This window comes from Camelus ferus, chromosome 23 (assembly GCF_009834535.1).
Source record: "Camelus ferus isolate YT-003-E chromosome 23, BCGSAC_Cfer_1.0, whole genome shotgun sequence".
In the NCBI taxonomy this organism is placed as follows: Eukaryota; Metazoa; Chordata; class Mammalia; order Artiodactyla; family Camelidae; genus Camelus; species Camelus ferus.
This window is the reverse complement of record NC_045718.1, coordinates 30935774-30960020: the sequence shown is the minus strand read 5'-3', so window position 1 is coordinate 30960020 and position 24247 is coordinate 30935774. Positions and strand designations below refer to the sequence as shown.

The window sequence follows — 24247 nt, the reverse complement described above, 5'->3', positions numbered from 1 at the left end:
GTCATGCTCCCCCTTGGATGTGCACTCCCCCAAAGCTTGGGCTGTGGGCTGCTGCCGGCCTGGAGGCTGGAGGAGGCCCTGACTTGCCCCAAGGAGCAGAGGTCATTGGAGCCAGAAGGTGGAGCAATTCTACGAGCCATGTGCGAAGCTGATGGCCGTGACCCAAAGGGTGTCTGGAGGATCTCCAAACCCTTTGAACCAGAAATTGCTCCTGAAGGATGATGTTTGAGAACCAAGGATGCTGGAGCAGGCCTGAGCTTGGAGGAGGAAGAGAGGACTTGAGCTGGCAGCAGTGGCTTAGAGCAGACCCTAAGCCTGACTTGCTGGGCGTGGCGGGCCAGAGTGCTGGGGGTGCTGGCTGAGTTGGGGGCTGGGTGGAGCAGGGGGCCGTGGGGGCCTGACTGAGTGGGACCAGGAAGACCCCACCCTCCCCCACCGTCCCCCCTCCCTCCCTGCATGTGTTCTTCACAGGGCCTGCCTCGTGCACCACAAGTCAGCAGAATGTTGGGGCCTCCTCTCTCCTCCCCTCTGGCTTTGACCCTGCTGGCCAGACTGAGGACTGCCCTGCTGAGCATCAGCGGGAGCACATCTCCTGTGCCTTCCTGGACTCTTCCTGCTCTCGTGGCTCCTGTCCCAAAAGAGCATGGCTCTGGGGTGTCTTTGTTTTCTGTTAACTAGACGGGAACCAGGGAAGCAATGTCAGAACCAGCTGTGTCTGCAAATTCTGGCACCAACAATGGCAAATAAGCCGTGTCCTGTGTTCTCCAATTTGTCCTGGTCATTCAGGTCTAGGGGCTGGTCTGGGGACAGCTGATACCTCCCTGTCCAGCTTACCTGCTGATCCCAGTTTCCTTCCCAGCATCCTAGTGCTCAGTCTCCCACCTGTGACAGGATGGCCCTGCCCCTTTCTCACGTATGTGTCCTCAGAGCAGCTCTGTCCTTGGCTCCTACCTACATCCTCCTCCCCTAAAGTGCCTGGGTGCTCCTGGATTCCTGGATCCAGACAGTGTGATGCTCATGACTGTGCTCAAGGCTAGGGAGGGAGGAAAGGCGGGAGACCAGAGAAGTGGGGCCCGAACATCTGCATGGTGGCAATAACTCCAGCAATAAAAGTACCAGTTAGTATTTATCGGAGCTGTGTGCTCAGCATTGTGCCTGGTGCTTTACGGACATTATTTCATTTAATCCTCACAGCAATATGAGGTAGGAACCTTTACTGTCCCTCTTTATAATGAGGACACTGAGGTTGGAGAGGTTAAACAATTTGCCCTCAGCTGCACAAACAGATGAGGTGGAGTTTGGGTTTGAACCCAGGCATTCTGACTCCCGTGCGTATGCTTAACCATTCTGTGCTGTCGAGCCTTTTACATTGTGGCCGTTCACGCCTCATCCAGTACCATCTTTCTCTCTCCTGCTCTGATGCTCTGATCTATAGCCCCTCATTCCACAGTCACAGGAACCAGTTGAGGCAGGGTGGTTATTAGTCCCATTTTGTGGATAAGGATGCCACAGCTGGAGAAGTGAAGTGACATGCCCAGGGTCGCACAGCTAGTCCTGCAGGGTCCAGACGTCACGGAGACCTGCGCCAGGTGCAGGGCCCTTCCCTCTAAAGAGGCAGCACCTGTCGTGAGGCAGGGAGGCGTGGGGCCAATGATTGCTCATTTTGCGGAGGTGAGAGGAGAGGGATGTGGGGCCTGCGTCTGTGGTTCCTAGGAGTGCAGAGCTGACGCTGCTGTTCTGCTTGGCTCACACGGGGCTTAGTGAACACTTGGCCGGAGCAGTTGAGGATCAGTGAGCAGAACCTTTAGGAATCTTCTGCTGCTGCTTTAGCCATAAAACCAGTACTAAACCTCAGGCATATGTATTACAACCAATAAAGCTGTTTCCATCCCCCGTCTTTTTCCGAGCCAGTGGCGCTCCTGACCCTGAAAAATGGTCCCAGTGCTTGGGCAGTGGTTTGAAGGAACTGCTCTTGTGTCAAGACATGGAGAGGAAGTAAAAAAAACTGACTTCTTTCTCAATTAGAGGTGTATTCTGAGCATGGCTTTAGGGAATTCGCAGGAAGGCTTGTGGTGAGTTTTTTGTAAAAGCCTGCTTCCCTGGGGAGGTATTTATTTTGGGTCAGAAATGCTCCTGTTTGTTTCTTTCTCACTAACATTCACTGGTGGCACCAAAAGCTACCCTATCCAGGTAACATCTTAGGTCACAGCAGCAACAGTTTCAGATATTTTGCAAGTGGAGTACATTCGTGTCCCAGAGTTGCCTTCACTAATTACTTAGGTGACTTAAAACAGTAGGAATTATATTCTTTCACAGTTCCGGAAACTGGAAGAGTGAACTCAAGGCAGGGCCCTGGGCCCTCTGACAGCTCTAGGGAAGAAGCTTCCCTGCGTCTTCCAGCTTCTGGTGGTTCCTGTCAATCCTTGGTGCTCCTTGGTTCGTAGCTGCATCACTCCCATCTCTGTGTGTCCTTTTCTGTGTCTTATAAAGATACTGTCCCTGGATTTAGGGCCCCTAATCTAGTGTGACCTCGTTTTAACTGATCATATCTGCAGAGACCCTATTTCCAAATAAGGCCACATTCTGAGGTTCTGGGTGGACATGACTTTGAGGGGGACACTATTCAACCCACAGCATGGAGAAATCAAGAGAGGTGGTGTCCAGGTGGTCCTGCTGCAGCTCAGAGTTTGCACACCTGGTGACAGGGTTGTGCCTTTGATACATGGGCTTGTAGGCAGAAATTCTGGGGGGCTCAGGCCACGTGCCCTCCCGTTAAAAAACTTTGGACAGCTTTTCCTAGTGTCCACTCGCTCTCCAGGGTGGGTTAACCCGAATTCATCCTGGCTTCCTGGTCTGACTAGCCAGGATTCCTGGTCTTTTCTCCTGCTGCTTCTGACCACTGACTTCATTTGGGTCAATTAGCAGCCTTGCAGCAAAAAACCCCAGAAGATTGTCAGCCCCCCGTTTACTCCTCCGTGTGCACACCTGACACTGCTTTCACATGCACTGACCTGTCTCATCAGTGTCCCCCTTGGTCACAGCCCTTTGTTAGATTGTGAGACCACAGCAGCAAATGCGCTGAGTTCTGCAAATCATGTAGAGGCTACATCACCAACAGAGCAGCTGGGCCCAGTGGGGTCTCACCACACAGGTCTTCTTCCCCGAGCTGGTTAGATGAGTCCCCTGCAGGTGGGATTCTTGGCCAATTCTGCTCTTAGCCTCATCCCCTCCCACTGTCTCTCACGGTCACTGGGCTTCAGCTGCCGGGGACTTTCTGGGCCTCACCCCTGCCAACCTTGTTCCTCATGAGGCGCTCTGCAGTATAACTTCCTTCTCCTGGAACTTTTCCATGTCTGGCTCCTGGCCATTTGGTTTCTCAGCTGAAATGGCACCTCCTCCGAGAGGCCCTCCTTGACCACCCTCCTCCACCAATTCACATCACCCTGTTGTACTTTCTTCACATAACTGAGCATTTTCAGATCTCTTTCTTGTTTATTTGTTGATTCTCTCCCCTGCCTCCATCTGTGAGGACAGGGACCTTATCTTCTTGCTCACTGCTGTATTCCAAAGCCGACAGCAGTACCAGGTACATCGTAGGTGCCTCGTAGAGTTTTGGGGCATCTTCAGTAATGCAACACTTTCTTTTTACCATTGCAAGTCAGAGAGAGGCAACACACCATGCTGCGTGGAGCATTATCTGGTTAGGATTCGGAGACCTGGGTCCTGGGTGGGCTGTTACTCACCCATTGTGCCCCGGCGAGGACTTCTTTCCAACGCTCAGTTCCCCGAACTGTACAGCAGGGGCACATCCCTCTCCAGTGCATGGAGTCCTTGGGCAGATCAAATGTTGCAGTGAGATAATGTGATACAAATGCAAGATCGTGAGGCTTCAACCAGTAAAGATCTTTCAGAGACCACAGAACACGGTGGAGCGAACACAGGGGAGAAGCTGTTCCAGAGAAAAGAGGCTTTTCTGAATGCTAAACTCTCTGATAGGGTAGCCCTGGGGACTCATTAGCTAATGGAGGTTGAATTTTCTCTTATTTCTTACTCTTCCAGGAAGGTATTTTGCCATGGTAGAGCATAGTTATTTTTAGCAACATAACTGTTTCAGACAAGCAGGATAACATTTAATCTCCTGATTATAAATGCTGGGGGCCTAAAGAAGCCTTCTTGAGATGCTCTGTAGAGGATTTCTATAACTTCTCGCCTCTTGAGGTGGGTCCAGGCTGCTCTCCACCCTGGGGATGTGGCCCGATGGGATGGAGGCTGTCTAGAATGAGGGTGACCTATGCCCAGCTGACGGTGCTACAGGCGGGTCTCTAGTCCCTGGTGAGGCCCTTCGCAGGGGCTTCATGTGGCCAGTGAATTGTTGATTCAGGATCCTAGGGCAGGGGCGGGGGTCAGGACCTGGGGAGCAGCTGGCGGGTTTGAGTCAGGACCTTTGGGGTCGAGTTAGCCTAAGCCTAGTGGTGGCAGGGACACGCCCAGTGTTCACAGAAACAGCTTCATATCGAGTGTGTGTTTCTCTGCTTGTAGCTCCCTTCCTTTTTCAACTTCTGGGTGGACTCCTGGGACCCCGGGTCTTTCTCTCCTGGAGTCTCCAGCTCTGCACACCGCTAGGTCCTGGCGTCTGACTGTCTCCCTCTGGAGCAGTGTCTCACCCACAGCCCAGCCCCAGGCAAGGTCACAGACAACCTGGCTGTGCAGCTTGTGGAAGACCCAGTTCTCTTGCTTTGTTTCCACTGTTCTGCTGCTGCCTCTTTTCTAGCCTTTTCTGTGCTCCCTCAGACCTCCATTTCAAAAGCTTAGCGAGAAAACAAGAAGGGGAGATACCCCATGAAGGAAAATGAAACAGAGGCTCTGAATATAAATTCAACCTGTAAATTTGACAACTTTGATGAAACTGGTTAGTTCCTTAGAGTTACAAACTTCTCAAAGTTCATGTAATAGGAAATAGATAACCTGACAGTCCTAAATCTATTAATGAAGTTGAATTTTAAGTTTAAACTTTCCCATTAAAAAAAAAAAAAACTCTAGGTTTTAGGAAAACAAAACCTAGGAGAAAATCTTTGTGGCCTGAGAAGTTCTTAGATCCAACACCAAAAGTACAATCAGTCAAAGAAAAACTGATAAATTGGATAAACTGATAAATGTTAAAATGAAGAACTTTTACTCTGAGAAATATCCTGTTGAGAATGAAAAGACAAGATACAGAATAGAAGAAAATATTTGCAATTTGCATAACTGACAAAGGACTTGAATCCAGAATATATAAAGAACTCTTAAAAATCATCAATAAGAAAGCAAACGTAAATTTTTTTAAAAAGATGGACAACTGATTTGAACACATGCTTTACCAAACAAGAGATACAGATGGCCATTAAGCCCATGAAAAGATGCTCAACATCATTAGTTACTGGAGAAATGCAAATTAAAACTATAATTTATAAAATTATTAATTATAAAAATATAATTAACCCTACATACTTTTTGGAATGGCTAAAATAGAGAAACCCAAACTGATAATACTAAGTCTCTATCATCAGAAAGCTCCCATGAAGTACCCATCACCTCATGGAGCAGGAAGGTGTAGGCTGCATTCTGGCCTTCCTTCATGCCTTCTTCCAGGTCAGAACCTGAGGTGGGCAGTGGGTACCCGCTCTCAGACTCATTCAGCAGCTCGGAACCCCCAGGGCTCCTCTCCTGCTGCTTTAAAGCACCAGCTGCCTTTGTTGCTTTCAGCTCAGACCTGTCTCCTGGCACTTTGGGGAACTTCTATATGCCGCACCAGGAGTTGTGGAGTTCTAACGCTATCCAGAGACTGACTTCCAGTTCACTGGATCAAAACATGGTGAATTGTCTTTATAATTAGGTAGATCATGGGCTGAAAGGTTGCTTTTCTCAACCTCATGGGAGCTAGGAGTCCTGCTTGGTTTGCATTTGTATCAGGGTGGATGTGGATGTGAATGTTGAACACACAATGTTCATTAAGATTTGTAGCTGGGAGATAAATCATGTCTCAACAGATTCAGTTTCTGCTCTTCAGCCCCCATATCCAACAATGGGCATGTAGAATGAAGTGAACAGTTTAACTGAAGCACATAAAAAACCTGGGGCTTTTAGACAATGTGAAGTCAGTATGAAGGCAGGAATGTGATGTGTCCACAAAAAAAAGCTAATGCTATCTGGTTACATTAACAGAGGTATAGTTTAGAGAACAGAGGAAGTGATTGATACATTTACTCTCCGTGCCCCCTGACCTCACATTGAGTATGATGTTTAGTTCTGACAGTCACATTTTATTTTATTTTATTTTTTAACTTACTTTTAATTGAAGTATAGTTGTGTTAGTTTCTGGTGTACAACATATTGATTCAGTTATACATATATATTCTTTTTTCATGTCCTTTTTCATTATAGTTTATTACAAGATATTGAATATAGTTCCCTGTGCTCTATAGTTAGACCTTGTTGTTTATCTATTTATATGTAGTAGTTTGTATCTGCTAATTCCAAACTCCTAATTAATCCCTCCAACCCCCTCGCTTCTACCCTGGTAACATAAGTTTGTTTTCTATGTCTGTGAGTCTTTCTGTTTTGTAAATAAGTTCATTTGTATCATATTTTAGATTCCACATATGAGTGATATCATATGATACTTATCTTCCTCTGTCTGACTTACTTCACTCAGCATAATCATCTCTGGGTCCATCCATGTTGCTGCAAATGGCATTATTTCATTCTTTTTTATGGCTAACAGTATTCCATTGTGTGTGTATATCTCATCTTCCCATTCATCCTGACAGTCAGGTTTTAATACAGACATTTACAACCTGTAATGTCAGTGAAGGGCAATCAGGATGATGAGGCAATTCAGTGCCAATTAATATAAGTAAAGTTTGGAGAGATTGAGCCTGAAGAAGAAAGATTTGCTGTGTTCACAGTAGCTGGCAGTGCTTAAAGGATTCTTTGTAGGAGAGTGATTTGACTGTCCTCTGTGCCTCTGAAGCAGTGCTGTACAATAGAACTTTCTGTGATGATGGTAATATTTTGTATCTGTGCTGTTTAACTAGATAAATGTGATTTCGAGCAATTAAAATGTGGGGATTGAATTTTAAATTTAATTTTAACTAATTAAAATTTAATTTAAATAGCCAAATGTGGCTATTGTATTGGACTGTGCAGCTCTAGAGGGCAAATAAAAGAAGAGAACAGGAGTTGGCAAATGTTTTCTGTAAAGGGCAAGATAGTAACTGTTTTGGGCTTTGCGGGCCATATGGTGTCTGTTGTAGCTACTCAACTCTGTCATCATAGGGTGAGAGTATAGGCGATGTATAAAAGAACCTGTGTGTCTTTGTTCTGTAAAACGTTATCTATGGGAACTGAAATTTGAATGTAATATGATTTTTACATGTCACAAAGTATTACTCTGCTTCAATTTTTTTCAACTGTTTTAAAAGAGTAAAAATCATTCTTAGCTCACAGGTTGTACAGAAATGGGTGGCAGGCTGGATGTGGCCTGCGGGCTGTGGTTTGCTAACCCTGGCTTAGAATGTGGGTGGGAGCCTTGGGGAGTCATATGTGTAAGTTCAGTAGAGGAAGGTGATGATTAATTAGTGGGAGCCAGGGATGGAATGAGCATCTTCAGTAAGTGGTGAGTTTCTTGTTACTAAAGGGCTTAAGTAGAGGCTGGATAATTAACTCTCTGGCAAGGGATGAAACAGAAATGTGTCTATTTAATACAAGTTATATTAGAATTTTCCCCTAATTCTGTAGGCATATTGCATCAGAATGCCATGTGACTGCTTTAAAATCATACCTGCTTTTTAGAGGAAAGTAAGTTGTTTTCCCCCACTTTGTACTTACTCTCAGCCCCATGTTGCTGGAATGGGGACATTTGAGGTTGGAGAAGGGTGCCAGCTTCTCTGGGACGTGCCTTCATGGGGGAGTTGGTTATGTCCATCTGTATGCAGCCCAAGAGAGGACCTAAGACCTCCACATCCTAAGAGAGGACTCTCTACTGGCCAGATGCCACCTTGCTCGGTCTTGGAGTTTCCTTTCTGGGCACAAGGTGGCTGGGGTCAGGAAGCTTCACGTCTAGTTAGCTCTTTCTGCAGATGGGTCTTACCTCAGTCTGTGACTGGTGAAAGTCACCACCGATACTCTGCCCTTCAGACAAATGGGGAACTCATTGCTCTCTGGGGAGCTCCGAGCCTCTGTCCAGAATGACCTTGAAAACCCCAGTCCAGTGGACCCAGTTGTGACAACTTGACTGTCCAAGAACTTACTGTCCAGCCTGTGGAAGGCTAGAGATTGGGTTATTTCTATTCCTGTCAACTGTTTCTTGATTTTCTCTTCTTCCTTTTGCTTGACTTCTAGCCCTTTAACTTCTAATCAACATCTCTGCCAAGATAAAGAAACATGAAAAAATAAACAGCTTTTTCCTTAAGGGGGAAACTGAAAGTGCTAGTTTGAAGTTTTAAATTTTTTTGTGCCTTCATCCAACCCCCAATCTGCCCTCACCGTAATAGAGTTTTTTTCTACATCTTTGTGAGGCACAGGAAACTTAAAAAAATTTTACTTTGGGGATTTAAACAATTGAGATATATTTGACATACAGCACTGAGTATGTTTAAGGTGTACAACATACTGATTTGCTACATTGATATTGCAATATGGTTAGCAGACACCTCTGTCCTATAACATAGTTATTTCTTCTAGTTTTGGGAACAGTGTAGATCTAGTCCCTTAGGCTGTGGAGAACAGGGAGCTCTCCTACACTGTTGATAGGAATGTAATTTGGTGCTGCTGTTATGGAAAACAGTATGGAGATTCCTCAAAAAGCTGAAAATAAGCCTACCCTGTGATCCAGCAATCCCACTTCTGAGCATATATCCAGGGGGAACTTAAATTCGAAAAGATGCAGGCATCCCAATGTTCACAGCTGTACTATTTACAATAGCCAAGACATGGGAGCAACCTAAGTGTCCATTGACAGATGACTGGATAAACAGGATGACTGGATAAAGAAGCACACACATACACATACAGTGGGATATTACTCAGCCATAAAAAAGAATGAAATCATGCTATTTGCAGCAACATGGATGGACCTAGATATTATCATATTGAGTGAAGTAAGTCAGAGAAAGACAAATATCATATGATATCACTTGTATGTGGAATCTAAAAAAAATGACACAAAAGAACTTATTTACAAAACAGTAATAGACTCACAGACATAGAAAACAAACTTATGGTTACCAGGGGGGAAGGGGAGGGTGGAGGGATAAATTAGGAGTTTGGGATTTGCTGATACTACTATATATATAAAACAGATAAACAACAAGGTCCTACTGTGTAGCACAGAGAACTATATTCAGTATCCTGTAATGGCCTATAGTGAAAGAATATGAAAGAGAATATATATGTATGTATAACTGAATCACTGTGCTCTACACCAGAAATTAATACAACATTGTAAACCGTCTATATGTCAATAAAAATAAGTACATTTTAGAAAATTAAAAAAAAAAGATCTAGTCTCTTAGTAAGTTTAATGCTTATAATATGTTTTGTTGTCTTTAATCACTGTACTGTGTACTAGGTCTCCTGGACTTACCTGCTAGTTGTATCTACCTTAAACAACGTCCCTCTCATTCCCTATTGTGGGGATTTTTAAGCGTATGCAGGGTAGACAGAAGAGTGCAATCAACCCCAAGTGCCCATCACCAGCTTTGACAGTGACCGACTCCTGGCCAGTCTTGTGTCATTGATACCCTCCTCCTGCCTCCAGTGTTATTTTGGATCAAATCTACAGGAAGCTTTTGACATGGTGTATTGACTCACTTTTCGCACCAACATCTCAATTCTGTGTGTTCTATTTCAGATAATTGCCTTTGATGAGTTAAGGACAGATTTTAAGAGCCCCATCGACCAGTGCAACCCTGTTCATGCGGTAAGTAGTGGGTACTGGTGGCCGGAAGGGTGTTGTCCCCACGGGCCACCCAGGGCCTGTGAAGGAGGGCGAGGTTTCGATGAATAGGATTAGTGAGGCACATACCTGGCCCTGACTGCATCTCCACACCTGGCTCAGGGTGGTTGCCCCCGAGGCCTGCTGAGGTCTGCAGGTCAAGTGTGGCCACTCTAATACGCAGTGGGAAAGGTCTGCCCGCTGTGGCTGTGGGGTCCTTAAGGCCCCGTGTTACTGGTTTTTGGCCTTGCATCCTTGAACAAGGAGACAGGCTCCAGGGTGTGGGAGCATCACTGTGGTCCACCCAACTCTGCACTTTCCCAGGTTTCTCAGAGGGACACTTGCAGGGGGGTTGATGTACACAGCTCCTTGCCCCATATCTATCGGCCAGGAGGCATTCATCTTGGGAGGCTCTGTGGGCTTGAAGTCAGCTTGCTTCCCCCAGGGAACGTGATGCCGTCTGATTGTCCGTTCTGGGTTCAGTATGTGAAAGACCTCCTTGCCCTAGCACCTGTTGATCCCAGAGACCCACTGCTCTGTCTGGCTGGCCGGGCTGCGCGTGCTGCCCTCCCACGGGCCCTGGAATGGATGTAGAGAGAGACGTCGCTGCAGGGAGAGGAGGAGGACCTCACTTCTGTTGAGTGGGGTGGGTGTTGGCTCTCTGCTCCTCTGGTCAGAGACAGGCACCAACCACGCCTGTGGACAGAGCCTTTTCCAGACTCATCCCAGACCTGCCCGTGGAGTCTGTGTCTCAGTCTAAGCTCGATGGGCCTGCACTGAGTTGCAGTTCTTTCCAGGCCCTGGTTTTCAGGGCTAAGGCAAGTTTTTGTTTGAATAGTTCTGTTGATATTTTCAGCCAGAAGTTGTGGTGAGAACACCAGGATTTACTAGTGTGAATATACATATGTACATTATGAGTATTACTGTGACTATTAACCTGGAAGGCTATGATAGCATTCTTTAGTGACTGGGACAGAGAGGTCTGTTCTCCTCAGCTGCAGGCCCCCTGAAGAGGCTATGCTCTTTGGGAGATCCCAGAAGACCAGGGGAGCAGGCCTCCATAAAGTACAGGGCTGTTACTGGAGTTGTGAGTTTTTTTTAAATTGAAGTTTAGTTGATTTACAATGTTGTGTTAGTTTCTGGTGTACAGCAAAGTGATTCAGTCATATATATATATATATATATATATATATATATATATATATATACACACACATATAGATATATATTCTTTTTCATTATATGCTATTACAAACTATTGAATATAATTCCCTGTGCTATACAGTAGAACTTTGTAGTTTATTTTATGTATAGTAGTTTTTATCTGCTAATCCCAAACTCCTAATTTATCCCTCCACCTACCCTTCCCCTTTGGTAACCATAAATTTGTTTTCTATGTCTGTGAGTCTGTTTCTGTTTTGTAAATAAGTTCTTTGTGTCATTTTTTTAGATTCTACATACAGATGATATCATATGATACTTGTCTTTCTTTGTCTGACTTACTTCACTACGTATGATAACCTCCAGGTCCATCCATGTTGCTGCAAATGTCATTATTTCATTTTTTATTATGGCTGAGTAGTATTCCATTGTATAAATATACCACATCTTCTTTATCCATTCATCTGTTGATGGACATTTAGGTTGTTTCCATGTCTTGGCTACTGTAAATAGTGCTGCTGTGAACATTGGGGTGCATGTATCTTTTTGAATTAGAGTTTCCTCTGGATGTATGCCCAGGAGTGGGATTGCTGGATATTATGGTAACTCTATTTTTAGTTTTTGAAAAAAATTTGTTTATTTTTTATATCTTATTTATTTCCATTATTGTATTATTTAACTATTTTATTTTGGTGTGGTGGCAGAGGTAATTAGGTTTATTTTTAGAGAAGGTACTAGGGATTGAACCCAGGACCTCATTCAGGCTAAGCATGTGCTCAACCACTTGAGCTATACCGTCCCCCCTGTTTTTAGTTTTTTAAGGAACCGTACTGTTTTCCATAGTAGCTGCATCAAATTACATTCCCACCAATAGTGTAGGAAGATTCCCTTTTTGGAGTTGTAAGTTTTTTTGAGTTTTTACTACATGCTAGGAAATTTTATATATGTATATATCCTATAATCCTTACAACTCTGCCCGGTAGGCACCATTATCCAAGGACTCAGAGCTTATGAGTGGTGAAGTCAGGATTGGAATTGAGGTCTGACTATGTTCTTACACCTATTCTGTGTTGTCCCTTTAAGAGATTTGGTGTTTTAATGCCTGATTTTATCATCCCTTTGGCATCCAATTCTTTGATTCAGTGAAATAGAGCCAAACTCTTTTCAAGTCAACTGAGTAAAGCAGAATTTTGTGGCAAGTTGGAAGAATCCCTAAGAACCACTTGAAAACCTACTATATCTTGTGAAACTTGTCACGATTAAAGCCCATTTTGTTTCCATCTGCCAGCCTCACCACCCAGCAATGAGAACTTGGCTCCACCAGGCCTGAAAGAATTGCACCCTGGGCCTCTTCCCTTTCTGGTTTTTGTGTTTGGCACCAGCATCACATACCTGGCTTATTAACATCTACCAGTTGCACGGAGCTGCTCTGGACCGAGAGGGCGCTTCTGTCTTGGAAGGCCAGGGAGTCAAGGGCCTGCTTTCCTTCCTCCTGGTGGATTGGTCTCAAATTAGAAAGTGGCTCACTTAGAACAACCGTAGTTTCTTGTGTGATCCCAGGGTAAATGGTAGTGAATTAATGTGTCCTGCCTGTCAATTCCATCATGTGAATTCTACACTAGGGTGCAGGGGGTTGTTGAAACCATGAGACCGTTCATGGAGCCTGTTTCCAGGTTGCCATGGCAAGTTCCTTAGTTCAGAAAGAACAGAGAAAATTAGGACCAGCCCACATTCCACAGGGAGCTGCTGTGAAAAGTCAGTGTAGGAACAGAACCTGCACACAGTAGGTGTTCAATCCTATTTGTTGGTGAAAAAATGAAGGACTGTTGAAGGGTGAGGTTGTGGAGCAGAGAAGATGTTATTAAAGACACACTTCTAATTAGTTAATTAATTAAGGAATCTGGGCTTTGAAGGCCAGACATTTCATGGACAGACTGAAGCCCCTAGGTAAAGGACTCTTTGTGATTTAAAAAAGAAATCCATAAAAACCCTTAATGGGAGGGTATTAGACATTCCCCCAGGTTTTTATGTTCCTCCCTGGCAGGAACTTAAATGGTTTGGATGCCTCATTTAACTCATCTTTAAGCTCTTTGGGCCTCTGTAGAGCCTCTGGAGAAGCATTTCAAGGCTCAGGTGGCTTGAAAAAGCTACTTCACAGGTTGGTAACTCCAGCCCTGGATGGTCTTATGTTACAAACAGCTGCTAGTTGATACGATGCATTTCTAAATGAATGTGTGTGAGGTCTGCTGGTCCTTTGTATTTAAGATTCCCTAAAGTTCCAAATATTGTTGGGCCCTCCAGGTGGAACCCCTTCCAGGAGGTGGGAAGAAGGAGAAATGTTTTTACTCCTAGTTTCTTTTGTTAATCTTTTCCCTTTCCTTTTACTAGCTGGCGTTTAATGTCACTGTAAAGTAAGGAGAAATGTCCTTCTGAGGATCTAGCTTCCTGGGAGGGAGCTAGCATGTGTCCTGGACCCCCCTATTTCATGCCTGGTATCTCACACCTTTTCACATTTTTCTCCATTTAGGCAGGCTCGATGCCCAGCTGTATGTGTGTTTGCGTGTGCATGTGTGTGTGTATACACACATGTGTTGAAGAGGACATGGTCAGTCTTCCTAGCCACATGGACACTAATTTGTCCTGATGTGGGCTCTTTCCTCTGTGCTTAAAGGATGCACAGGAATCACTGTATTTATGATTTAATTAGGGGAAATTGAAGTGTCCCAGCCACCTGTCTTCTCCAGATCCATGAGGAATCTCATTATCATCACATCTACTGCAACCAAATTGCCTCGGTAATGAAGCACCAGGAAATGCCACAGCTGTGTTCAGAGTGGCTTCAAAAATCACAAAAGTCATTGCAAGAGCAGGAAGGCAGCACTTTGTGTGTGATGCGAGCATCATCGCCTGCCCAGCCACGGGGCATCTTTCCCTTGGCCCTGAGCCAGACTCTGGAAATGGACTTCAATGTTTTGAAAAATCTTAGCCTAGGGGCACTGCTGGTGTCTAATTGAGTGGGAAGATTGCTTTGTCTAAATACACTCACTTTAGAAAAATAAAACCAACAGGCAGAGAAGTTCCCCACATTACACACTAATCAGGCACATATGCTCCTCGAGACTCGAATGGGAAGGCCCCCCAAACCCACCTTGAGGCCCGACCATGGACTTTGGGACATTCAGTGAGCACATGGTGCCTGTTCTGCAGTTTGACTGTTTTACAGGGACATGAAAGCTGTAGAAAAAAGTACAGAAAGCTCTGTTGGGCTGAGAGGGAAACTGAGCCCATGCTATTTGCTAGGAAGTTTCTGTTAAGAACAAATAACTGTGACAAGGAAGATGGAAAAAAGCTCGAAACTTTTTTTTTTTTCAATTTTATTGAGAGTGTGTCTTTAAGGTACAAAGCATAACAACTTGACCTATATATATTGCAAAATAATAGATTAACATCCATCATTTCATATAGATACAGAAGAAGAAAGATAAAGTTTTTTCTTTGGGATGAGAATTTTTAGGCTTTATTCAATTAGTGAATATGCCACATGGCGGTGTTAACTACAGTCATCCTGTAGTCTATCACATCCCCAGTACTTTTTAAACTTATAACTAGAAGTTTGTATTTGACCACCTGCCTTCAATTTTACCTCCCCTCTGATCCTCCACCTCTGCTAACCACAAACTTGATCTCTTTTTCTATAAGTTTTCTTTCTTTTTTTTAGATTTCACATGTAAATGAGATCATACAGTATTTGCCTTTCTCTGTCTGCTGACTTATTTCACTTAGCACAGTGCCTTGGAGGTCCATCTATGCTGTTACAAATGGCAGGATTTCCTTCTTTTTTTATGGCTGAATAATATTCATATATATATCACATCTTCTTTATCCATTCATCTCTCAGTGGACATTTAAGTTGTTTCCATGTCTCGGCTATTGTAAATAACCTTGCTATAAACATGGGGGTGCAGATATCACTATGACGTAGTGATTTTGTTTCCTTTAGATATACCCAGAAGTGGGATTGCTGGATCATGAGGTAGTTCTACTTTTAACTTTTTGAGGAACTTCCGTATTGGCTGCACCAATTTACATTCCCACCAACAGTGCACCAGGGTTCCCTTTTCTTCCACAGCCTTGTCAGCACTTATCTCTTGTCCTTTGGATGCTAGTCATTCTAACAGCAGTGAGGTGATAGCTCATTGTGGTTTTAATTTGCATTTCCCCCGTGATCAGTGATAGCAAGTACCTTTTTATGCACCTGTTGGCCATATTATGTCTTCTTTGGAAAAGTGTCTGTTCAGTTCCTCTGCCCATTTTCAATTGGACTATTATTATTTTTTGCTTTTGAGTTGTATGTGCAGAAACTCTTGTTAGGTAAAGCCATGTGGGTGGGAACACACAGGCCATGTGCTGGAAGGGGTCTGTGGTGGGTTCTGTCTCCCCTACTTGGGGATGAATATGGGGCTTCTTGTGTTCTTTCAACAGAAAGTCTAACCTCACTTCTCTTTTCTTTCTTGTGTGCCCTGATAGAGGGAACGACTGAGGAACATCGAGCGCATCTGCTTCCTTTTGCGGAAGGTCAGTGCAAGAGCCCCCTCCCTGAGCGTGGATGGTCACATGGTCGTGGTGGTCACACAGGGAATGGGGCTGGTGAGGCTCGGTGCCTGCTTTGGTCCCGTCTCCCAAGGAAGGCGAATGGTGGAGGGGGAGGGGAGGTGGGAGCCAGTGATCCGTTCTTTGGAAACCTCCAGAGACAAGACGAGCTAATTAAAAGGGGTGGCCATCAATCAAAGTATCAGGACCACACTGGATATTTGCAAGTGCCCTCTGGTTGAATTTAGAGGTTCTTTATCTTTGCGTGATGATAGATGGCATTTACAGCTGGTGTTGCCTCCCAGCCTTTGTTCCTATCTGGTGCGGTGCTCCGAAATGCTCCTGCCTGGCTCAGAGAAGTTTTTAACTGGTTGTTGGGTTTCCTTTGAGGTTTCAACCTGCCACTTAGCTTTGCTGTTTGATTGACAGCATCATTGGGAGCGTCGGAGGGGTCGGATGGGAGATATTATTAAAGGGGGAGCTGAGCATTCAAAGAATTGCTCTGAATGGATGGGCAGTAGGTCACAGCTGCCCTCAACGCATTCAGGAAGCACACATGTGCACACATATTCATGTGTGCACTTCCAGCTTAAGCTTAGTATTTAGCATGACTCTGTGATGTAGCTGGGGGACCCCTGTGGCAGAGACACCAGTCTGTCACTCACCAGTAAGGAAAGCACATGGGTTTTTGCAGCAACGTGTGGAGAACAGCAACTTGCAGGTAAAACGTAGCCTTGAGCCAAGGACATCCCTGATCTCTGTCCAGAGCTATGGGCTACAGGCCACCTGTCCACCCCAAAGGAGTTTATGAGCCTTATGTGGATAGGAGAGAAACCAAACACCATGCCAACATTGATAGAAAGGAAACAATTTTGCAAGCTTTTGAAATTTTTCTGTATTTCAGTAATTGCACCTTTCATGGGGAGAAAGAGTGTAATCAAGAAGTCAGTTATTTTTCTAGCTAATTACATGTCCTTTAGTGCTTTCCAAGAAACTCAGTATGTTAGAGTTCCACTTCTCTGTCACAGTGGGGAAGTAACCTCGGATAATGAAAATACTAGTGATCCAAGGAATAAAGAATGATTAACAAAATAACATACGGCATTTGGTATTCAGGGTAATTCATGAATTTGTCGGTTATTCTCCCAGATAATATCTCGGACACCAATAACCCGCTCCAGCTGTCACTTTCATAGACTCTGGTTTGTACTTTAAGACTGACACCTGAGTGCCCTTCACACTCTAGGTCGCCCTTATCCACCATCCCGAGTGTACCATCCTGAATTCTCTGGCAGAGCAATCATCTATATCCATCACCTTTGAGCCTTGTTCATCCTTCTGTGTTGCTTGACCATTGACTCTGTCCAGACAGTGGTCAGTGGCCTGTGGCGGCCTCTGCCAGTGTCCTGCCCTGTAGCCCTGGACCTTTCAAAGGTCAGAGGCAAGAATATGAAGGGACACAGGCAGTGCAAGAATTAGCATCACCACTTGCAAATTTGCATGTAGTTTGCGTTACTCTCTGTAAAAAGTAGTCTGAGGTATTTTACTGCAGGAAGCACTGTCCTCCAAGGACCTTTGTTTTTCACCCTTTTCATTGACTCCTTCCCATGCTACTGCCTCTGCTGCTTCGGTGAACGCAGTTGCTCTTCCTCGTTAGTGAGAAATACCAGGGAGGGAAGTTCAAGGTCAACATCAGAGGACACGAAATGCTGACTTCAAGATTTTAGGGGTTGTAACTGCACCCGATCACAGGAAACCTAACGGTTTTCTGTCTCTCACGGGGAGGTGCACTGGGGCTGCCAGCCCCCCCCCCCTCGACTAACTGGAGGCATAAGCCACGTGCCTGCAGTTTCATTTCCTTGTGGCAACCTGCTCCTGTTCCAGTCCTCTTGCTGAAAGCACATCTTTCCTTTAGACACTTGGCCCTGTTAGTTCTCCACCTCTGTGTCTGTGCGCTGGGTGCCTGAAGAGGTCGTTTCTGTTGATGTCAGCATGCTTTCTTTCTGAATGTAATTGCAGATTGTTGGCCTTTCTGAGTATCTGGCCATTGAGAACTTGCTGTCCCCTTACACGTTGTTTTAGCTGAACTTGGTAACTCTCTGTATTCTCCCAGACACACCTAGGTCCTGGGCATGTGGGTCTGTCTCCTCCCACTAGAACGTAAGTTCTGGAAGGACAGCAACTTTGTACTGTTTGCAGTCACACCTAGTGACATAGAAGGTAGAATGTAGCTTGTTGAGATTGCTTAATAAATATTCATTAACTAAATTGATGAATGAGTGCTAACTTTCTGATACTTCTGTAATCTAAATTCTTCTGGTTGAAACACTGGAATAATCAATAGTCTTTCCCTTCATTTTCTTTGTTTTTATTGATTTTTATTTTTTATTGAAGTATAGTTGACTTACAGTGTTTCGGGTGTATAGCAAAGTGATTCAGTTATACACACATATGTATGTATTCTTTTTCAGATTCTTTTCCCTTGTAGATTATTATAAGCTGTTGAATATAGTTTCCTGTGCTATACAGTAGGACCTTGTTGTTTATCTATTCTACGTATAGTTTTGTGTATCTGTTAATCCCAAACTCCTAACTTATCCCTCCCCCCTTTTCCCATTTGGTAGTCATAAGTTTGTTTTCTATGTCTGTGAGTCTGTTTCTGTTTTGTAAGTAAGTTCTTTTGTGTCATTTTTTTAGATTCCACATATAAGTTATATAATATGACATTTGTCTTTCTCTCTCTGACTTATTTCACTCAGTATGATAATCTCTAGGTCCATCCATGTTGCTGCAAATGGTATTATTTCATTCTTTCTTATGGCTGGGTAGTAGTCCACTGTATACATATACCACATATTCTTTATCCAGTCATTTGTTGATGGACATTTAGGTTGCTTCCATATCTTGCCTATTGTAAATAGTGCTGCTTTGAACATTAGGCTTCAAGTGTCTTTTCGAGTTAGAGGTTTTTTTTTTTTTCCTAGATATATGCCCAGTAGTCGGATTGCTGGATCACATGGTAACTCTATTTTTAGTTTTTTAAGGAACCTCCATACTGTTCTCATAGTGGCTGCACTAATTTCTTTTTTAAGTTGAAATATAGTTGATTTACAATATTGTGTTACTTTCAGGTGTACAGCATAGTGATTCAGCTTTTTCCTGATTATATTCCACTGTAGGTTATTACAAGATATTGAATATAATTCCCTGTGCTATACAGTAAATCCTTGTTGCTTATCTATTTTGTGTATTGTAGTTTGTATCTGTTGATCCATATTCCTAATTTGTCTCTCACCCCTGTCTCTCCCCTTTGGTAACCATAAGTTTGTTTTCTATGTCTGTGAATCTGTTTCTGTTTTGTAAATAGGTTAATTTGTATTTTTTTTAGATTCCACATATAAGTGATACTGTATAGTATTTGTCTTTCTCTGTCTGACTTACTTCACTAAGTAAAATATTTTCTAGGTCCATCCATGTTGCTTTAAATGGCACTACTTTACTATTTTTTATAGCTGAGTAGTATTCCGTTGTATAAATATACCACAACTTTTTTTAAAAATTGAAGTACAGTCAGTTACAATGTGTCAAGTTCTGGTGCATAGCAACCATAAGCGAAACAAAACAACAACCTATGTAATGGAAGAAATATTTGCAAATTATGTGACTGACAAAGGTTTAATTTCTAGAATATATAAACAGCTCATACAACTTAACAACAGAAGAACAAACAACCCAATCCAGAAATGGGCGGAAGACCTAAACAAGCTATTCTCCAATGAAGACATTTTACAACTTCTTTATCCAATCATCTGTTGATGGACATTTAGGTTTCTTCCATGTCTTGGCTATTGTCAGTAATGCTGCTATGAACATTGGGGTGCATGTATCTTTTTGAATTTGAATTTTGAGTTTCCTCTGGTTATGTGCCCAGGAGTGGGATTGCTGGATCATATGGTAAGTCTGTTTTCAGTTTTTTAAGGAACCTCCATACTGTTTTCCACAGTGGTTGCACCAACTTACATTCCCACCTACAGTGTAGGAGGGTTTCCTTTTCTCTACACCCTCTCCAGCATTTATTGTTTGTAGACATTGTGATGATACCCATTTCTGACCAGTGTGTGATGATATCTTATTGTGGTTTTGATTTGCATTTCTCTAATAATTAGCAATGTTGAGCATTTTTTCATTTGCCTGTTGGCCATCTGTATGTCTTCAAATGTCTGTTTAGGTCCTCTGCCCATTTTTTGATTGGGTTGTTTGTTTTTGTCTCTGTTGAGTTGTATGGGCTGTTTGTATGTTTTGGATATTAACCCCTTGTTGGTGGCATTGTTTGCAAGTATTTTCTCTCATTCTGTAGATTGTCTTTTTGTTTTATGGAAGGTTTCCTTTGCTGTGCGAAACCTTTTAAGTTTGATTAGGTCCCAGAATAGTCTTTTCATTTCTTCATTTCAGGTGTATCCATGATGTAGTACAAAACTTGTATTTTACCACATTTACTACTTACATCAGATTTGTATTTTAAAATCAAGTTTAACTCTGTATTTTATTTGTTTTTGACACAGAAGGTCTCTAACCTACAGTTTCTACTGTCCCATCTCTCTCTGTGTTTATGCCCTCTCCTCTCTTGGTAGTCTGTATTTTAACCTTATGAATAAATTCTTTCAGCCAATTCTGGTTCCTTCCACTAGAAAGTGGTGTAGGGTGGTGGTGAGGTATACAGGCTTCTGCTGCTTCCTGCCTGTGCCCTGATTATCTGTGTAACCCTCAGTGTGACCCTGAAGTGGGAGTGGTAAGTACAGCGCCCTCCTCATGGAGCTGTGAGAATTACATGAGATAATACATGTACATATAGCTCAAAAATGCTCAGCACATACTAAATGTTATTGTTATTGTTATCCTGACTCTCAGCTGCTGCCTAAAACTTCTTATAACATCCCCAGGCACACTTTTGGTGCTGAAGCAAGCTGAAGTCGTCTTTGGCTGGTGGCAGCCCCCTTAGCGCTCCCTCCCATTTTCTTGGGGAAGTGTCATTTGATGTTTGAGCAGAGTCAGGGGGCAGGAAGGCCTGGGCCTCCCCTCTTCCTGGCTCATTCTGTTTCTGTTTTGTTTTTTTTTTTTAATTTTGGAGGGGAGGTAATTAGGTTTATTTATTTGTTTCTTTGTTTTTAATGGAGGTACTGGGGATTGAACCCAGGACATGCTAAGCACACACTCTACCACTGAGCTATACCCTCCCCACCTCCTGGCTCGTTCTGAATGGGCTTCTGAGTTCAGATTCCCAAGCCGTGAGTAGGGTGGTGGGGAGGGTGAATGGGTTTGCTTAGCATCACCACCTTCTGGAAACTGTACCTTCCAAGAAATTTCTTGGAACTCATCTCCTAAACACCCCTGAATGTGATGCATCTCAGCAGCTGATTGTTGTTAAACCACCTCCTCAGCTTTCTCAGGAGAAAGGAAGGGATTTTCAAAGTGGATCTGTTTTTAGCCTTGTAATTATCAGAAAATGTGTTCTTTGGGTAATTGTCTGAACGGCAGGATTCTTGTGTCGACTTGTGCTTCTGATTCATTTTTTATCATGGCGAAAGCCACTTGCCTCTTGTGCTGCCCTCCCCGCAGAGCGTGCTGTCACTCTGGAGGTCAGTGGGTAGCGTAGGTTTGGGAGCAGGGACAGTGTGGAGAGCAGACGTTGGTTAGCTGGATGCTCTCAGGCACACGAAGGGTCCTCGTGGGGAGGAGACTGATCAGGGCCTTCCGGTTGCACCTTCAAGTTCAGGGGATGGTTAGAGGAAATGAACTTGAGTGAGAGCCCGAGATTGGTATGAAAGTAAAGAGAAATTTTCTTCATAACTGGCTGTCATTTAACCTTGGGGTTGGTCATCCTAGGGACTAAGAAATGTTCACCTCCCTTAGACGGAGTTAGACAGACTGATACCTGAGATGGTTTTGAGTTAGACTGAGGCTACCCGAGATGGGGTACTTGGTTGCATAGTTGTGAGATATCCTTTCGGGCTTGATGAGTCTGTGATTCTCCATTTCACTTCCTAATTTCCCCAAGAGTGTGTAGTCTCACTGAAGGTTTTCTGACATTTGTGGATGTAAAAAGCTCTAGTGGATGGATAACTTTCACTCTCTATGGAGTAGTCGCAGTGGGAGTGAAAGAGAAAGATGAGTGGGTGGGGATTGAGGGTCTGTGAGGGTGTTGAGTTGATGGGGGCGATATAACCAGTCAGGCAGCAGGTGTTCCAAGTTTAATTCTGAGAAGAACAGGGTGGTGGTAAGGCCACAAGCGTAACCACTAAGGACCACTTATGCCCCTCCCGGTTTCATGCTTATCAGAACCACACCTCTGTCTTAGGGAGGCATCATGGTGTGAAGTGAAACCAAATGGTGTGAACCTGGATCCCCTGCAGAAATTCCACGATGTGGTTCTGAGAGCCAGGCTGGGGGAGCTGGGGAATCTGGATGTGACACTTTTCTAGGGCAAAGTCAGTTTGTTAAATAGGACAATTGTTCCTAATTCTTCATGCTCCCCTATATCCAGGACTGGCTATATAATTTGCAGGGCCCTGTGAAAAACGAAAATGTGAGGCTCCATGACAAAAAGTTATTAAGAATGTTATGAAGCTGACAGCAGAGCATTCAGCCAAAGGTGGGGCCCTTCCGAGTGTGGGGCCCAGATGCATCTGCACAGGTGACATGTCCCTGAAGCTGGCCCTGCCTGTATCTGTGACCTTTGCCATATGATTTTGCAGTTTGTCCTGCTAGAAGCAAATTCCCCTCCCCGCTGATGCCAGACTCTGCCATGTGATGGGATTTGTCCACTGGAATGTGGGCAGGCATGTGAGCATGGACTGAGGCCTTAAGAGGTACTGGGTGTTTCTGCTCTCCCTTTTGCACTTCTGACATCACCAAGGCCAGCCCACCAGCGCAAGGAGCATGAGAGGCAAGAGATACAGATCTGAGCCCACCTCTAGCTCAGAGTCAAGACCACAAGATCCCGTGACCCCCAGTCAACCTCTAGATGTGTGAGCAAGTATAAATGATTATTGTTTTAAGGCACTGAATTTTGGAGTGATTTGTTATGCAGCATTATTATGACAACAGCTAACTGATACCGTCAGCATCTGCCACTTTTATAAGTGGGAAAATATTCTTTATTTTTTAAAGAGATTTTATTCTGTGCCAGAGATCAGCCATTTGCTGACTCTATAAATTTATAAATAGACAGTTTTAAACCCCGTCCCAATTTCTTTGACCTAAGAGGAGGCTACTGAATGCATTTATATTCCAGAATCTAGAGAAAGACCCCTGTCACTTTGGAACACAAAATTTGTCATGCATTAACTACTTGGAAGAATGCTGAAGACAGTGCCTTTTCTCGAGTTACTGCCACAAGGGATTGACTTTTCAGCTGTTGATGCAGTTCTTCCTGCCGGGCTCTGGAGGAAATGGCATATTTTAGTGGAGAGACATAATGCAGAGAAGAGGGACACCAAAACTCAGAGGCAGTTGTGTGGAATGCCTTTGTGAGACTGTCCTTGACTCAGAAGTTTTCCAGATTAGAATTCTCTGTTGTTGGGTGATTTCTAAAGTGTGACACTGGTAATGGCTTCTTACCTTTCTTGAGTGACTGTGGTCTGCCTTTAAAAGGATTAACTCTTTTTAATCCTTACAACTCTATGAAGTAGTCATGATGAATAGCCCCACTTAACAGGTGAGGAAATCGAGGCTTAGAGAGGTTAAGTATATATCCCAGGGTCTCATATTTCCTACATTGGTAGAGCTGAGATTTGAAGGCTGGTGTGTCTGACCAGAGTTCACATTTTCCACCACATGATTGGGGAAATTGTTGGTTCTCTTTGAACACTCTCTTTAAGGACCACAACTACAGAAATATCGCTCAGCTCTTTCAAAGGGAAGATACAAATACCAAAGCTACAGACGGCCTCAGGGACCCTCTACTATGCTTGGCTCACCGTGATGGGGCCAAGTGAATTCCTTTTAGGTTCTTTTCTAATTCTGTTTAACCTCTTGGTTCACTCCTGGTGGGAATGTTTGAAGAAAAGTAAAAATATCCTGGAACAAAACTTGCAACTAGCTCAGAAACCATGTCTCATGTATAATTTATTTTCAGTTGCTTGCTGTGGCAAATTCCTTGGTAGTCTGAGAGGAAGAAGGAAAATTTTACTCATAGTGGTGCTGTCACGGGGTGGCTGAACCAGGAGCTGGAGGGGCCGGAGCAAGAGCCCTGTCCTCACTTCACTCCGCTCCCAAGGCTGCAGAAGTGGAGGACTTCACAACAGCTGCCTTATGTGTGGGTCTGGCTCCTCAATCAAATCAGGGTAGCTGGTGGCACTAACCTTACTAGTTCCCCACTGCCATGACAATAGAGTGTCAGACCAGCTCATGACACGATGACCATGATTCGTATTTCTCATGGGTCCATCTTGTTGGTTCTACTGATCTTGGCTGGGCTTGTAGGGAGAAGGTCTTGGCTGGTCTTCTGGTCTTGGCTGGGGC

The 24247-nt window shown here is 44.0% G+C and overlaps 1 protein-coding gene and 1 long non-coding RNA gene across 5 annotated transcripts in view; one reads left to right on the top strand and one right to left on the bottom strand.

The window, feature by feature from the left end:
- Positions 1-24247, top strand: part of CNIH3 (cornichon family AMPA receptor auxiliary protein 3) — a 194772-nt gene that overhangs the window by 33976 nt on the left and 136549 nt on the right. For 2 of the 4 annotated variants that reach the window (XM_032466611.1, XM_006188130.3), the window contains exons 2-3: positions 9893-9961; positions 15665-15712. In XM_032466611.1, the coding sequence (XP_032322502.1) occupies positions 9893-9961; positions 15665-15712 (117 nt within the window). The remainder of the gene's footprint in view (positions 1-9892; positions 9962-15664; positions 15713-24247) is intronic. The other 2 variants (XM_032466612.1, XM_032466613.1) reach the window with 1 other exon arrangement.
- On the bottom strand, positions 2383-22854 carry LOC116659273. Its single transcript, XR_004314529.1, has 3 exons — positions 22843-22854; positions 5753-5759; positions 2383-2461 (listed from the first exon to the last, which is right to left on the bottom strand). It is a non-coding gene; the product is annotated as an uncharacterized LOC116659273 (long non-coding RNA).